Below are 18,381 nucleotides of genomic sequence, written 5' to 3'. Positions count from 1 at the left end.
CCCTGCTGAGGGCTGGACAGGCTTCTTTCCTCATCTGGCTATTATTCCTAAGGGATAAGCCCAGTGAAGACATGCAAAGACAAACCCACACCCCATTTGCAGTGCAATGGGAGTGAGTTAGGGGCCTAACTGATGTTGATTTCATTGGATTCCATGCATGTGGTTGCACTAAAGAGCTTAGGCAACAAACCACCAGTCTTAATGCAAACCTTGATAAGGTTATTTAACAGTCAGCTGCACTATCTTCCTCTCTCTTTACAGGCAGTATATGCTGATAGCTGCAGTCCTTGTACCACTACTGTGTGTCAGGCCCTTCCCATAGGACTTTATAGACATCTTATCATTTAAAGCTCCCAACAGTCTCTAAGGTAGACACAATGTGCTCTGATTATCTTGAATAGATAAATGGTGGAACTGAGGCACACAGATGTTAAATAACTCATCCACGATCATACCGCTAACCTGTGAAGGGGGGGATATCCAGGATTCAAACCCAGATCTGTTTGCCCCAAATCCCAAAATGGTTGATAAACAGTGAACATTTTTGCTTTTTATCCTATTTTGCTTTTCATCTATATTTTTTCTTGCTAACTCTGAATCTGTTCTCTGCCCAACAAGCGACAAAGTACTACAAACTCTGAATTCTCATAAAAGCTGTCTTTCTATTTATTAAGGACTAGCTCTTTCTTATGTTTGTTGATGTTGTTTTTAAAAAGTTTCTACCTCAGTCTAATTTAGGAAAATAATTATGCATCTAATGATCAGACACTTTGGCTTTTGCATTTGGAGGGGTGGGAAAATATTGCATCAAAAAAGCAGAGTGAGTAGATGAAGGGGTGGAATATCCCCTCATTTAAATGGATTCCCCCACCCTGATCTATATATTATTTTCTCCCTGTTTCCATCACTGCCTCAGGCTTCCCTGTGTTCTGCTTTTTGCCCTAGGGTAAATATGCTTATCTTTATTCAATTATGGTTAATGCTGTTTATGTTTTTGTTATTTTTATTTATTGTATGTTTTTGTTGTATTCTACTTTTCCACAGATAAAACTTTCCTCCCAGGGCTTTGCAAGTGGTGTTGCTTAATAAATTCCTGGATCTAGAATAAACAGGGGAACACAGATTGCAAGACCTCCTAATGGTTTTGGCCATTCTGAGTACCAGAAGTTTGACTGGAACATTCAGTTCATCCTAGTCTTTTTGAGATACTTTAGTTTTTCAAAAGTTGCAACTTTTTAAAGGAAATTAAAGGAATTCAGAGGTAGCTATATCAGAACTCTGTTGGGCTTTTGTTTTATAAAATGTCAGGTTCCTTCGTCTCCACTCTTTAGCTGATAATGTGTTTCTCATTGCTTATAAAAATCTACCCCGCACCATAACCTAAAATATTATGAAAATACTAGAAATGCAATCCTGGGATACCTAACTCAAAGTCAAGTACAAGTACAGAAGGAAATTAATTTAGATATGTATTACTTGCTGCAACTGGAATATTGGTTCTTTCATCATCATCATCATCATCATCATATTTCTCTAGCCACTTTTTAGTTACTTTCTCTGTATATATTACACTAATATAAATAACCTGCCTCCAAGAATAAAAAATAAAGTAACACCAATTAATTCCACTTGGTCTTGAGCAGATCTGTAAAGATGTGTGTGTGTATGTGTGTGTGTGTGTGCGTGTGTGTGTGTTTCTAATTCTTTATATAGAGCCCTTGGTTTAGGCCAAAATTCTGCACCAGTGAAACAAGTTTGTAAATGAAAGGACTTTGCAAAAATGAATTTAATTCAGAATTATCTCTGGAAAGCCAGACTCTCTATTGAAACCTCGTGTACTACTCACCATCCTTTTGGCTTCACAAATATTCTTAGATTTTTTTCTAAATCCATGCTTGATTTATAACTTTATCAAAGACAGGAACATTTGTGACTTTTTAAAAAGTACCAGACAATTCCTCTAGAGAAAAAACAACAACAAAAAATGCTTAACTGGCTTGAGGATTATTGGCTATTTTGGGCTATCATCAAAGAGAGCATTTGACCAAATAATTTTCCAGCCAGTTAACATCACTCTGTACATATGTCTTTTTTTTTTTTTTCCAAAGACAACTTTTTTTGTTATATAAATATTGTAATGTCCTTCCTCTTGGAAACTTTTCCTATTTTTTGCCCCCAAGGTATGTTTTATGTTTGAAGTTAAATCTTGGAGAAATGGAGATTTTATTGAAAATATTGACAGAATTTAATTCACAACAGAAAAAAGTGAATGAGAGCAGAGTGAGTAGCACTTCTTTAATATGTAAACTTTAAAGTCTAAATTGAAGGATTTTCTAATGGATCTTGTCAGATATTCCCTGCAGGTGACATAAAAATTTTTTGGAAGTTATAATAAATTTAAGAGATTTATAGGAAGAAAGAATTAAGAAGGGTAAAGGACAATATTACATATGAAGTTTAATCTTCTCCTATGGAAATTTTCCACTCTAACTACTTTATTGAGCAAAAGATTTGTCCTTTTAGATGCTGCTGCAAGTTTTATACTTTTGTAGGCTTGCATTTGTAAAGCCATAAAGGCAGCATTGGGTCAGAAAATGACTGTGTCGTGGAAGGCAAGTCCGAATTACAGGCATCACTTGGGCTAAGCTCCCAGCGCACATCCAGATGGCAAGGTTCCTGCAGCTAGTGTGAGGCCCCCGGTATGGGACTCTCATGGGAAATCTGTGCTTCTAAATGTTAAAGTCAACCAGAAAGTTACAGAGAGAACTCCTTTGAAAGACGAGTTCAATTAGTTATTAGCATTCTCAGAGTACAGTGTCTCCAAGATAGTATTTGAAATTAATATACTATTTGATTAGATGTGATTGATTGTTTCTACAGCTGAAGATTTTAACATTCATTAGCCGTACTAACTGGTCATTAGTACTTCCTTTATCAGCAAGCAAATAATAAACAGAAATTCTAATAAAAATTCATCACGGTGAACATACTCCATACCTAAGTGAGCGTGGTGACGGCCAGTGTACTCGATTAACTGCTGTAACGTTGGCAGGGAAGATTCTGTTATAAGATTTAAGAATATCCCTTAATTAATGTTTACTTTGTATCTGGACTCTTTTAAACTTAAGTAGGCTATACAGATAATCTCTTACATATCCAGTATAATAAAGTACTAATGGTTATTTTATACTTAATGTGTTTGTGTGGTATCCTTCAACTATTAGTTTCAGGAAGGACTGAAGACTTCTTAGGAAAGTTCTGTGAATGTGTTGCTGGTAAAGCCTTTTTCCCACTCCTGAGGAAGAAAAGCATCATGGCCTGTTTTTCAACCAGACTGTTAAAATAATTCTGAATTGTAATGCAAATATGCTCACCTGTTAATACTGTGGGACACCTCTCTCTACCTACCATGTCATGAATCCCTTGTGGTTTTTATAATTTTTAAAAATTTTATTTATTTAATTTATTTATTTTTGGCTGCATTGGGTCTTCGCTGCTTTACGCAGGCTTTCTCTAATTGTGGTGAGCGGGGACTACCCTTTGTTGTGGTGCGTGGGCTTCTCATTGCAGTGGCTTCTCTTGTTGCGGAGCACAGGCTCGAGGCGCGTGGGCTTCAGTAGTTGTGGCACATGGGCTCAGTAGTTGTGGCTTGCGGTCTCTAGAGCGCAGGCTCAATAGTTGTGGCGCACGGGCTTAGTTGCTCCGCATCATGTGGGATCTTCCCGGACTAGGGCTCAAACCCGTGTTCCCCACACCGGCAGGCAGATTCTCAACCACTGAGCCATGAGGGAAGCCCTCCCTTGTGATTTTAAGAGCAAATTGAAAGGAATGATGAGAAGGGTTCTCCCTTCATGAATTAACTCAAGGCCACTCTAGAGCAATTCTCCATGTGCACTGAGAATTATGGCTGCTTTATTCTGACTGCTTCCTCAGCCCTTCACAAGCATGGCCCATTTAGTACTCAGAATTATCTCCAAAGATAGATAGTGCTCACCCCCTTGAAAAAGTGACATGAGGAGACTGCTGCTTGGAAAGGTTAAGCAATTTGCCCAAGGCCATGCAGCTAGTTAGCAGCAGGTCAGCACTTCAGCCACTCTGCATCGTTCTAGGGTCCCGTTCATCCACCTGGTTACCCTGAATAAGCATAAGCTGAACCGCAGGGTTCTGTTTGAGTTTCTGTTTGTAGGTGAGCCTGTCAGGGCCTGCAGTACCTATATCACCTCTCTTGGCTCTAGCATGAATCCAGACAGCTGGCCAGCAAGTGAGGATGGTGGAGGAATACAGAGTCCAGGAGCCCATTCAGCTTCTATGTCCCAGAATGTGTCAAGCTCCACCAAGCAGGATTAAAATCAAGAAGTCCAGGGAAAGATCAAGGTCCCAACTGTTCAGGCAGAGAGCAGCATAAGAGAATCTGGGCTACTTCATCCTTGGAGTCAGGAAGTCCTCAGATAGCTGTTATTGTAGGGCTGCAGGTGGGCTGGAGGGGGAGGTTAGTGCCTGTTAGAAATAAGGAGGCAATAGTGAGAGAAGTTAACAAGGATCAAAGTGGAATCTCTGTCATAGAGAGGGACTGGGGAAGAGAGGGACTGAGAGAACTGTGATTAAGAAGCTGCCCTGCAGCACTGGGGCCCGAGATGCAAGGTCCAGAAAGATTTAGGTAAGGAAACCAGTCGGAGGCTGCTCACCTTGGGTCTGATTGGGAACAGAGCCAAATTCTGAAGAAGAAGAACCCTGAAAGGGAAGACAGTGGAAAAGATAGACATGTGAGAGCCTCTGGCCTGTGAATGGCTCTACAGGTAGATACAGCTCTATTCTCTTTTCCCAGGCAGAAGCTGCTTCAAGTGGAGAACCCAGAAATAGAAGCAGGAGGGGGTTCACCATATGTGGCTGCAGATAGTACTCCATTATGAACTCCAGAACTGAGATAATATCAGAGTGAATATTCCCTAAAAGATGTCATAAGCTATACTCTTTTTACCTTTATTTACCTGACAGTTTTATCTTCACCCAATCCAAGGTTAAAAATGTATTGATAGAAGAATCAATAGGAAATGGCTAATTCCATATATTACAATTTGACTGTAATAATCTTACATTTTAATCTATGCTATTGCCCTCAGTGACAAATTACTATTGATAGAAAAGCATTTTTCAATAATTTTGGATGTTATTCCAGAGAGGAACAGAGCTGATAATTATGCTATCTTTCAAATTCATGCTTGGGGCAAATTTCTTTCCTGACTCTTCCAAGAGATTTTTTTTTTTTTTTTTTTTTTTTTTTTTGCGGTATGCGGGCCTCTCACTGTCGTGGCCTCCCCCGTTGCGGAGCACAGGCTCCGGACGCGCAGGCTCCGGACGCGCAGGCTCAGCGGCCATGGCTCACGGGCCCAGCCGCTCCGCGGCATATGGGATCCTCCCAGACCGGGGCACGAACCCGTATCCCCTGCATCGGCAGGCGGACTCTCAACCACTTGCGCCACCAGGGAGGCCCTTCCAAGAGATTTTGAATGGATAAAATTTTCATGCTTGCGTTCCCTAATTCTTCTTCTTTTTTTTCCCTTCTCCTACACAGGAGACTTTGAATGTGATTGATCCTGGCTTGATGGACCTAAATGGGACAAGTGAGGATGCCCTGGAATGGGATGAAACTGACATAAGTAACAAGTTAATTAGTTTGAATGAAGAATCGAATGACCTTGATCAAGAATCCCAACCTGTCTTGCCTTCCTTAAAGCTTGAAGAGACAGGTAGTGAGGACCCTGGTTATGAAGAAGAGGCAGGTGACCACGGGGCATCTCAGTGTGCATCGAGTATCACTGCCCCGTCCAGTCCACACATTTACCAAGTATACAGCCTCCACAATGTTGAGCTCTATGAAGACAACCACATCCCATTCTTGAAAAACAATCCGAACTTCACTAGCACAGCACAGTCTAGTGTTTTAACTAAGAGTCTCAGTAAAGACTCTTCATTTTCATCTGCCAAATCTTTGCCAGATCTTCTAGGGAGTTCCAATTTGGTGAAGCCCTGCCCATGCCACGGAGGAGACATGAGTCAAAATTCAGGCAGTGAGAGTGGAATTGTCAGTGAAGGAGACACTGAAACCACTACCAACTCTGAAATGTGCTTGCACAATGTGGTGGATGGGTCCCCAAGTAACCCTGAAACTGAACATCTGGACCCACAAATGGGAGATGCAGTTAACGTGTTAAAGCAAAAGTTTAAAGATGAGGAGGAACAAGTTAAGCTTCCAAATAGCTCTCAGTTATCCATTTCACTAAAGCAAAAGTTTAAAGATGAGGAGGAACAAATTAAGCTTCCAAATAGCTCTCAGTTATCCATTTCACCAGTCGGTTGTGTAAATGGAAAAGTTGGAGATTTAAACAGTGTTACCAAACACACCCCTGATTGTTTGGGAGAAGAATTACAAGGAAAACATGATGTGCTTACATTTTATGATTACTCATACCTCCAAGGCTCAAAACTCAAATTACCAATGATAATGAAACAGTCACAGAGTGAAAAAGCACATGTGGAGGATCCCCTGCTTCATGGTTTTTATTTTGATAAAAAATCCTGCAAATCTAAACATCAGGCTACAGAGTTACAACCAGATGCACCTCCCCATGAAAGGATTTTGGCAAGTGCATCTCATGAAATGGATCGCAATTCATATAAAAGTGGTGATGTAGAGAAGACATTCAGTGGCATGCAGAATGCCAAACAGCTCTCCCTTTTATCTCATAGTTCCTCTATTGAGTCTCTTTCTCCAGGGGGTGATTTATTTGCATTGGGCATCTTTAAAAATGGCAGTGACGGCCTCCAGCGAAGCACTTCTTTAGAAAGTTGGTTGACATCCTATAAAAGCAATGAAGATCTTTTTAGCTGTCACAGCTCTGGGGACATAAGCGTGAGCAGTGGCTCAGTTGGTGAACTGAGTAAAAGAACATTAGATCTCCTGAATCGTTTGGAGAATATCCAGAGCCCTTCGGAGCAAAAGATAAAGCGAAGTGTTTCCGATATCACTCTTCAAAGCTGTTCCCAAAAGATGTCTTTTCCTGGCCAGCTGTCATTGGACATAGCATCTTCTATCAATGAAGACTCGCCAGCATCTCTTACAGAACTTAGCAGCAGTGATGAGCTCTCTCTTTGCTCAGAGGATATTGTGTTACACAAGAACAAGATCCCGGAATCAAATGCATCATTCAGGAAGCGCCTGCCTCGTTCGGTGGCCGATGAAAGTGATGTCAACGTCAGCATGATCGTGAATGTCTCTTGCACCTCTGCCTGCACTGATGATGAAGATGACAGTGACCTCCTCTCCAGCTCGACGCTCACCTTGACAGAAGAAGAACTATGCATCAAAGATGAGGATGACGACTCCAGTATTGCAACAGATGATGAAATTTATGAAGAGTGCAACTTGATGTCAGGGCTGGACTATATAAAGAATGAGCTGCAGACCTGGATTAGACCGAAGTTTTCCTTGACAAGAGATAAGAGAAGGTGTAATCTTAGTGATGAAATAAAGGGCAGTAAGGATGTAAGTAGTAGTGAGATGAACAATTCCTCTGACACCCTGAACATTGAGGCCCTTCTAAATGGCTCCATAAAACATCTCTCCGAAAATAATGGAAATAGTAAGAATTTACCCCACACCTGTGAGTTAGGGACGAAGGGTGAAAATAAGAAAAATATTTTCAAAGTTAATAAAGATCCATATGTGGCAGACATGGAAAATGGCAATATTGAAAGTATTCCAGAAAGGCAGAAGGACAAACTGAATGAGATTTCAAAGGAATCAGAAAATCTTGGTCCAACTGGGAAAAGGATTTCAGAGAGTGAGCATTGTAAGTGCAAAGCATTTATGGATAGCTCAGATGATTCAAATATTGCTGGAAAGGAATTTGTTCCCCAGATGGTTAGACATGTTCCAAAGAAATGTCAAAATCACCACCATGTTGAAAATCAAAGCGCTGCTTCTACTCCCACTGAGAAGTCTTGTCCAGAACTGCCTTCAGAAACCAGTGTTATCAATAGACAGGACTCTGAGGTACTGAAATCTTCATCCAATGATGCACCAAATATGGCTGGAAAATCTGCTGGTTGCTGCCTAGCACTTGAACAAAGCGAAACAGAGGAAAATGTTTCTATCAGTGACAACGTTTCCTGTTGCAACTGTGACCCAGATGTTTTCCATCAAAAAGATGCCGAAGATTGTTCAGTGCACGACTTTGTTAAGGAAATCATTGACATGGCTTCAACAGCCCTAAAATGTAAATCTCAACCTGAAAATGAGGCAGCTGCTCCTACTTCATTAACTCAAATCAAGGAGAAGGTGTTGGAACATTCTCACCGGCCCATCCAGCTGAGAAAGGGGGACTTTTATTCATACTTATCTCTCTCATCTCATGACAGTGATTGCGGGGAGGTCACCAATTACATAGAAGAGAAGAGCAGCACTCCACTGCCACCAGACATGACTGACTCTGGCTCAGAAGACAAGGAAGACACCGAATGCTTCTTCGAGGCCTGTGTTGAGGAGGACCCTGATGAATACCAGTCCTGTTTCTCCAGCGCTCTTCCAAATGAACCTGCAGTTCCCAGTGAAGCTCCAGTGCTACTGCAATCAGCAGCAGGCTCTTCCAAGTTCAGTGATGCTTCTCTCCTCGTCGATGATGCAGACATGATGGCTCTTTCAGGTCCTCCCCCTCCAAAAAGAGGTGATGTAGGAAAGGAAGTGGATGGTTTACCCCAAGCTTGTAATGTCTATGGAGAAAGCTCAGAGTTAACTACTCCTTCAAGGCTGAACGGTGAAAAGGAGAGTTTAGAAAACCCAGGTGAGTCTGGAAGACCAGAAGAACATGATGCTTCTTCAGCCCAATCTAGAGTTCCGGGATTCTCCTCGAAGGCAAAGCAGCCAAAAGACATGGCTGCATTGCATCCCAACCCCAAAACTTTAACCTGTGAAGAAAATCTTCTGAACCTTCATGAAGAACGACATAGAAATATGCATAGGTAGAATGTAACCCTCTCCAAGCATGAAAATCATCTCATTGAAAGGTACGTATAGTCCTCATGTTTTAATATATATATATATATTTGATATATTTTAACATATATTTAATATATACATACTTAAAATATGAATTTTAGTCAACAAAGCTATGGTAGGAGAAAAGACTAGTCAGGATAGCTGGTCATGGCAGATATTTACCTGAATAAGACATTTAGATGAAAGAAATACTCCCAACAATGCAAGTAACTATGAAGCAAAAGGGGGAGAAAACAGTCACAACTGACATTTTTAGTAACATTACCTTTATTACATCGTTATGGCAAGAAGAATAAAAAATTTGAGGAAGTAGTCCAATAATGTAGGGTCTCAGATTCTTCCATTAAGGGAGGAAAAGAGGTTCGGAAAATTGCAATTATACCCTCTGATCAGAATGCATGCACAGTGACAGTGCTCCCCGCTTCAGCTTCTGTGCACAGAGATGCCCGCTTCCTTCAGTGCCTGGAGATGAACAATGATTAGGTTAAAGGCTGCATCTCCTGATCTGAGCCTTCCTTTTACGCTTCTGTCTAATGTAACTATCATCACATTTGCTTCCCCGGTGGAAGGCTGTGCTGTCACAGCTCCTAATCATGACCAAGTCTGAGGATTCAAATAGGAGGGGAAAGTTGATGTTAAAGAAGAGGCTTTTATTTATCCACACAGAGACTGAGAACAGGCTCAGAAAGCAAATGCAGAGAGAATACGTGACAAGTTAATGGTGTTTTGATAAGAACAGAATTTTTGAATTTTGCCTGAAGGTGACAGGCTGATTTCCATCCAATTTTTTTAAGAAAGTCATTCTACTCTTCATGTTTAATAAGACAGCTATTGATTGATAATTCTGATATGATGATACAGCTCTTAAAGTGACATAAAAATTCTGTTATTTCCCGTTTCTAAGCCCCAATGATGAATATACTTTCTCAATCAAGTTTAAAGAAGAAAATTTCAGTTTCTGAATGTGAGAGTGGTATTTCACCGAAGTGTGAGGTACTGAATGCCATCTCCACCGGTACTCCAGAAGCTTAATGCAGTAACCTAAACTCGTGCTATAGGAAATGAATTACAGAAGCAATCTACCCTAATTTGTTAACTTATTCAAATAACAGTTATTACACTTAACTATGCTAAAGATTATCTTTTTTGTGGCAGATTGTTTATTTTTTGATGAGCCTAATTACTGATTTTCTAAAAGTAATTTACATTTATTACAAATACATCTTTTAAAATGTGACAGATAAATGTTGTTCCCATAATGTATTATGAAAAAAGTTACTATTTAAAAACACATTATTTAATTTGAAAGATGAATGGCAAACATCATTACTTTTTTTCCTGCAACACCTGTGCCCTCAGCTCATTAAAATGTGTGATTCTGTGTAGAGCTGCTAGAAATGGGGAGTGGGGGGGGGAATCTATACCATATATATACCCTAAAAATAAACTCAGTATGCAAAATTGAAGAAAAGCATCCTACTTACTAATATAGCTCAACTAATCTGCTGTGTCTCAGACTCTATTTACAATTGGTTGCAAGGGAGAACAAAAGTAGGAGAGAGAGAAATGTATTTTCTGTGAAACATGTCCACCCTATAACCACATTCTCTATCAGTATGCTATAAAACTGACCATTAAGGAAGAACAACTGCGATTCCATAAGCTGCTTCAAAACAAGTTCTATTAGAACCAATTGTACCGCCGGCTCTGCTAACCTCCGCAAAAGGGCTGGTAGAGCCTGGCTGATTTTTGTTTTCTGAAAGGGGATCAAGGCTTGAAAGCAACACCACTCTGAGCACGACATCATGTGACTGTGACCCTCTAGTCACCGGTCATGCTGAGATCCGGTCTCAAGAAGCTCTGGCACTGGAGAAGCCTATGGGGTGCACTCCTCCCTTTTTGATGCTCCGGGGATTTCTTCTCTCCCCTACACAGATATAGAATTGGAATGAAATGTAATGACTCACAGCTCCATCTTTAGACTCAGGGATGGGAATATGCTGATGGATCTGTGTAATCCTCACATTTTACAGGCATGGACAGTGTAAAACTATCAGCCAGCCCACTTTCCAGTTAGCAATATTTTGTGGAACCCTGTGGTTCGATGCCTGGCTGATCTCAGGCAGTGGGAGAAGCAGCCTGATTTTACTTCTGCAGAACTCACATCGCCCCCCAGTGACTTGTTATCAGCCTAAGGCCATTTAGGTAGCCATATGTACTGGGCCTATTCAGTTTTTTCAGTATTATGTAGACAAACATCTGGATGCCTAAACTTTTCACCAGTCATTAACACTGGGCACCTGGTGTAAATATTTACATATTGTTAAAATACTACCAACCAGGACAAGTTATTTTATCTCAAAATGTTGACATGCCTTCTGTGTTAAATGTCAGGAATACATAGTAAAATTATTTGGTAAATAAGAGGTTTCATGTCTATAAAAGCTTAACTGTGGTCATTGTTCTTCCTATAAGAAAAAGCTTTACTTTTTTAAGCCATTTGAAAACCATCAGTTGGGGTGCTCTTTTTATCAGGAAAATAAAGTTCACCAAATTCAGTTTGCTTTTTTTCCCCAGAAATAAGTTCTCAGATGATGAAATTATTGTAATGCCTTCTAGAAGAGCTATAACTTAGAATAGCAGTTACAGTCTGCAACAGTAACAAACTTTTTTTTTTCAAAATTTTTGAAACACGTTTTTCATTTACTGTGTTCTAATTAAAAACCCACTGAAACTGAGAAATTTTAACATGATCTAACACAGTATGCATTTGCACTGATTTCCGGGTACACTGCTGTGCTTTTCACCATTTTCATATATGTGTCATGTTTCTCCAAAAATAGAGAGGTCAGTTACAGCAAATCACATCAAAGGAAAGGTAACTGGATAGATCCAGATATTTGTGCCTAATTTGGAGGAAGCATATAATGTTTTTCTGGGGAGCCTCCTAGGACCTGCCTAAGAGATGGACTTCGCACTCATCTTTTTGCTGTGTTCTGATAGTTATTTCTTCATAATCCTCATGATAAGCCTCTGATCTTTGGTGAATGATTTAACCCTAAACTTCAGGCTGGATAAATCCTGTGGTACGAAAATTGAACTCCTCACATTCAGCCAGTGTGTACACTGTTTTCCTTTTGGTTTGCTCTGCTCTTCGGGCTTGTTTTAGTGTGTGGGGGACTGTATTTACTTAGGATGTATATATTTCCTTCAGAACTTTTTAGCTGTATTGCCTTTCCTACTTTATTGGTCTGCAAAGAGTTGGCCTATAGATTTTAGATTTGAGGCAATCACTTGTATTCGTACATGCTCAGGTATACACATATGCAGTAAAAAACGCTGCTGCTCAGTTTTTACAAACTGGGAAAGCTGTAAAAGCAAACGTTTCTCATGTACACAACACATTCTTATTCTATTAATTTGATTGACATTAAGTGTTTAATGTGACCCAAAGCTGACCAAGCAAGTTTAAGAAACTACTCTTGGTGATAGAGTATTAATTTTTCACTAAACAACATAGGTGTAGTCTTATCATATTTACCTTTAAAATCACTTTAATAAATCAAGGTCTTAGTGGATGTGAAGTGTTTTTTAATTATCTAGCACTTCTGAATAACGAGCCCTGCCATGCCAAATAACAAATATTTTGTTGGGCATCACCCATCTCTCTCTCTCTCTCTCTCTCTCTCACACACACACACACAGGCACACACACAGGCACACACACAGCCCAGATCTTTGTCTCAACCAGTTTGTCCTGCCCCTTTCCACGTGGGCCAAGTTGAAAGTCTTGATTATGCAGAGGAATTTAAATACCATCATTTAGTGAGACTGTATTTGCCTCACCTAAGGATTCCCTACTCAGTGGCCAGATTTCAAATGAGTCGTGTCCTCAGCCTTTGAACAATGCACCATGCTTTCTTGAGTTACTGTGTTATTTTACTGTACCAAATTTCATCCCATCTGTTCCTGTCTGTCTCTCCCTGTTCTTGATAATTTGCCTTCTCTCCCCAACATCCTGTGGCTCCAGCCAAACCACATTTGCTCAAGTTTTTCTGGCTCCTAAACAGGTTGCAAGATTATAGAGAAAGAGAGAGCAAGACAGAAAGAATGAGAACATTTACTTCTAGAAGGACAGTAAAGCAACCTGACATCAGACATCAGACTTCAGAACTCAGTTTAAACCCATACAAGCAAAAGCCTGCTATATTTGAGAGCTGGTCAGAGGACCTAACGTAATTGTACCCTGCATTGCCTAAACCTGGAATTTAATTGTTCCTCACACTCGACAGGTTGCTTTTAGCTACTCAGAAATATGAAGAACCAATTGAGTTTGTAACAAATTTCTATCTGAGCCATCAGATGTACAGAAATAATTGAATCATTCTCATTTGCACAATGCTGTCTGTGCTTTAAATGAAATGCATTCCTATTTGAGCTAGAAGCCCCAGTTGTATCCTTTTATAGGCAAGGGACTGAAGCATTTGGGATTATCACAGTTATGAATATTTCCCCATTATAAAATAATGGAATTGTTCAATTCCACTGTCACACATACAGTGATTGAAGGAAAGGTTAAACCCGAGGGTCAAGGCTCCCGGTTTGTGAATCACTGTTGATACTTTGCTGCATCACTTGGCATTGGCAGCCTCACGTTTTCATATTGATTTGAGGCTTCTTGAGTGTTCAAAACTGAGTTCACAAGCAAAAGAGTAGGTGAGATCCAGAGAAAAGATCAAACTTGATGATTTTTCTTTTCTTTAAAACCATGTCTTTTTAAAATATATATATATTTTTCACATTGATTCTGAAACTTTTGGGCTATTAAAATCACTATATTTTATGTATCCTTTTATTTCAGAACATTAGCAAGTAGTTCTAAATGGCAGCCCTCATTGTTCTTCAAAGGGGCTCAGTTTTGCAAATGAAACAGACACTTCTGAAATCTTTTCTTGTCACTTTTGTGTTTCTTGTAGGTAAGCCTGGCTGCAACTCAGGGGTGGCCTCATATTTCCGCCCTGGGCTGGTCTCTGGTTCCATCGTGTCACTGCCATTTGTTACATTGACCTCTCCCAAGATGAATCATTCTTCCGAATGCGGTTGTCCACATGAGCCTTGTGATCTGGATGTGTGCACTGGTTCTCTTTAGGTGGTTGTCTTTGAAGTTCAGCAAAGCTGCTTGTTCTCCCATGGATTCCTGTCCCAAGCTACCTCTACCGACCCCACCTCTCCAGAGAGACTTTTCAGTTTGCCTTCTCCCCTCCCCATCTACTCTCTAAAATTCTGGAGTTCACCAAATTGATGGTCCATTAAATTCACCTGTCTGGAATGACCCCCCCCCCCCCGCTGGTACTTGACCAATTTCACGTTTCAGTCTCAATTTTTTTTTATGGTATGATGCCTGTGTTCATGGAAAGAGGTTTACGTAAAAGGCCAACATTTGATTTGATTGCAGCATAGAGAAGAAACACTGGCCCTTCTTTCAAAATTAAGCAACTTTTAAAAGCGCCATTTTATTTATTTCCTTTTAAAAACAATAATCTATGCAGCACTTCAGGAAACAACTATATGGTGTTGTATATTATAAACTGGTGACATTCTACTATTAAATTATGTACAACATTTTTGTTTTTTATGCTTCTTGAGGTGGCAATGAGAAAAAAGTTTTTTAAAAAAGTGTGCCTTGCTGTAATTCTTATACCATTTATTAAAAAGCTGCTTTCATGGTAAAATTACGTTGGTTTGAAAGGAGGAAATAGCAAGGTTAAGATGTGTGAATAATTTCTGTATATATGTATAACCAAGTACAAACACTGATGTATAATGACAGTATAAAATGCTTTCATTTTTGTGATGTCTAGTGATGTGGAAAATATAAGCCTTAAATCCATTAGATTGCATGGTAATTAAAATTGGCATAATAAACATAGTTTATTGGGGGAAAAGGAAAATTAGTGATCTCTTCTACCTGTGTTCTTTACCAAATTATTGCATCTGGTTCTGGAAAAATGTGACATGTAGCAGCTTCCAAAACACCCATATTGTATAAGAGACTTAAAATTACATAAACTACACATGATGCTGTCACAAGTTCCAAAATCTTTCTGGTAACTCTAAAGATCTTGGAACACAAACGATTAAATGCCAGTTCCCCTAAACCAATAAAAATTTATCCTAGATATTTCATTTCTACTTATCATTAATGGTTTAGTGTTGGGTTTCAGGATACCTAGTATCTCTTGTATTTATTTTATATAATTATTTTGAATGGGTTTGATGGAAAGATGGTAGAGAAGTATACAAAAGTTGATTATTTTTTGATTTAGACTATAGATTTCAGGTGTATTTATTTTGTGTAAAAGAAATTAGCTAAGAAATATTCCATTTAGTCTTTACTGCTCTTGTTAAATGTAGTTTTGAATTTATATCCTAATACCTACTAAAGTGCCTGACACATAGTAGGTACTGAATAAAAATTTGCTGAATTGAAGTATTGAAGTAGGTAATATGGATGACATTTATCTATTCATTTTGAGAAACCTACACTAAAACACTTAAGAACAAATAGAAAAATGATGCAATGCAATATAAAACCATACAATATATAATCAGTTTATATCAAATTTCAAAAAGAAACAATGTAGATTCAGATAGTCACAGTAATGACAATCATTCATTCAACTGATAATTCATTAACATCTTTTACCTGCAAGGCATTGTTCTAGATGCAGGGGATGCAATGATGAACAAACAAAAACCCTGCCCTCCGGAGGCTTACCTACATTATGGACGAGGTGAACACACAGTGAGATTCAGTAGTTGTCCTGTACATGAGGAAGAGAACAAAGCAGTGAAAGAGGCGCAAAGACAGAAACAGCAATGAAGGACAAGGAGGAAAAAAAGGGTTAAAAGAGAGCCGGAAATTAGACAGTAGATAGTGCAGCTTTATTGCAGGGATAGTAGGAGAAACAGTAAATTGTGAGACTTAATGAAAGCTCTTTTAAAATGTTAGGTTGGAGCTTTTGTATGTGTAATATGCTAAGTAGTAAGGAAACTTTGTATCGTCTTTGTTTTGCACCTGATTTTATTTATTATTAGAACTTTATTAGTACCACACCAAGAACATTTAAAAAATAATAGCCTATAGTTCTGCCACTTAATAACTATTTGTATTGTTATGCTTCTTCTAATCTTTTCCATACATATTTCTAAATTGATGAATCATTCTAGGCTTTTTCATGGGTAGCAATTTGTTCAAAAGGGGTTTTAGGCAGACATCTAGCTGCAATATTCAAAACGATTACAGGGGAAAGAGATTAGAGGTAAATGCCTCGTTAGGGGGCAGCTGTAGAAAATAAGCTAAGCTCGAGATGATCTCAAGAGTACACAGGGTTAGCAGCCCAGACCACAGAGAAGGAACAAATCCTGGAGTCTCTGAAATACCTAAGAGCAGTCTGGATCTCCGCTGAGGTACGGTATTACTTTATATACTGAGACAACCTAAATTTTCCTTGGGTAGTAATTAACAATGCCAAGTCTAAGTCTATTGGTAAAACATTTGAAGAGCAAACTGACCGAGATGTTCTATTTACCTGTTGTGTGCTCGTTTGAGGTATTGAAAATATGTGTTTTTTAATTATCTGCTTAGTATTAACACCAAATTTGTAGCATGACTTTCCGGTTTATTGAACAGTGCTTTTTCAGGCTGGAAGTGATGGCATAGCCTCAATCCTTCACTCTAGGTAGGCACGACCCCCCTGCCCCCCTCCAGGCAGCCTTGAAAACGGTCCCACCAACTCTGCCTACACACTTTGTGACAGTGGTTCACTGTCCATCAAGGCAAGCTGTCCCACCGCTGGATGCGTCTCTTTGTTAGAAAGTTATTTCTTAGGCTGCTAAAATCTGCACAGTTCTGCCTTCCCCTCGCCTTTAATTTTGCTCAGTGGTCCTAGTCCTGTCCTGATGAGCCGCTCAGAGTATTTCTGCTCCTTTCTCCTGGCAACCCTGAAGAGACCAGTTAGTCATCCTCTCCCAGCTGCTGTGATTTCTGTTCTTCAGTTCCCTCCACCACCCTTCATTTGTCATGATTTTCAGATCCATTTAAACCTGACTGAATGTTAAGAGGCAGTATCCTTGAAACTGAGGAACTGTCTTGCTCATCATACGTGTAGAAAAATATCCGAACATTTAAGTGGTAAGTTTTCTCTCAAAATATATCCAAGATATATGTTTATTCTATTATTGTAAATTTCAATAAATAAATAAATAAGTAAATAAATAAGAATTCATTACTTCCTTCAGTGGCCCAGTCCAGTGCTGGAGTCATGTTGAATCCTTTCCTTACGTCAGATCTGAACCTAACCTGTTTCCATATAAAGCAGGGTCCCCCTGCTCCATTTATTCATCCAGTCATTCAACATTTATTCATTGACTGGCTACTCGTGTGAGGCAATGTGTTTGGCATTAGAGATACAAAGGCAACTAAAACACGGTTTCTGCCTACAAAGGGTTTACAGTTTTTTGTGAAAGTACCTTTCATGTCCTTGAATAGGGTAATTTCTCCAAATTAAAAGATGACTCATTTATTTTGTTTCCTATCTTGTTTCCCTACGTTTTCAAAAATCTAGTGAGCAAACAATATGCAGAATTACCTGCATTTGACTACTAGAAGTGGTTTTTGTATTTGTAAGTTTTAATTGCAGAAAAAATATATTTCAGATCTCTGGTCACTGAATAAATATGCATCTTATGCAACAACAGAACAATCTAATTTCAGGGCTTTTGAGAAGCTTAGTTTAATAACTTTGTTGTGTTTGATTAGCCCAACTCAGGTTTTACCAATGCTGTAATTTTCCTGAGAACAAATTAGATGTAAATATCAAAACACACTGAAATGATCCAGCTATTTCTTACAAGTCAGATTGTTTTACTTTCTAAATGGAATTGGTATTATTTTTAGAATTTTAACAAATACTTAATTTTTCAAGGACCATATAATCCTTATCTTTCAAATTTTTCTAACTTGAACCAACTAAATTTACAACTGTCTCTTTTTTTCTATATATTCTTTGTCCAATTTTTATTTTGAATATTTTCAGGCCTATAAAAGTTGAATGAGTAGTACAGTAATATTTGCATACTCATCACTCAGATTTATTTATTCCTGATATTTTACCACATTTGTTTCATCTTCCCCCCACACACACACACACTTTTGTGTGATCAAACCATTTGAAATTAAATTGCAGATCTGTAAATGCTTCAGCATGTATCACCTAAGAGCAGGGCACTATTCTACAAGTCCACTGCACCATTCTCACACCCAA

General features: G+C 39.0%; 1 protein-coding gene across 2 annotated transcripts in view; it reads left to right on the top strand.

Moving 5' to 3' along the window:
* Positions 1-15,236, top strand: part of AKAP6 (A-kinase anchoring protein 6) — a 499,176-nt gene extending 483,940 nt beyond the window's left edge. For both annotated transcript variants that reach the window (XM_060096326.1, XM_060096325.1), the window contains exons 14-15: positions 5,573-9,063; positions 14,032-15,236. In XM_060096326.1, the coding sequence (XP_059952309.1) occupies positions 5,573-9,022 (3,450 nt within the window). In that variant the 3' untranslated portion in view covers positions 9,023-9,063; positions 14,032-15,236. The remainder of the gene's footprint in view (positions 1-5,572; positions 9,064-14,031) is intronic.
* The last annotated feature ends 3,145 nt before the right edge of the window (positions 15,237-18,381 follow it).

Source organism: Mesoplodon densirostris, chromosome 4 (assembly GCF_025265405.1).
Source record: "Mesoplodon densirostris isolate mMesDen1 chromosome 4, mMesDen1 primary haplotype, whole genome shotgun sequence".
NCBI classification, from domain to species: Eukaryota; Metazoa; Chordata; class Mammalia; order Artiodactyla; family Ziphiidae; genus Mesoplodon; species Mesoplodon densirostris.
This window is presented reverse-complemented; position numbering and strand designations above follow the sequence as displayed.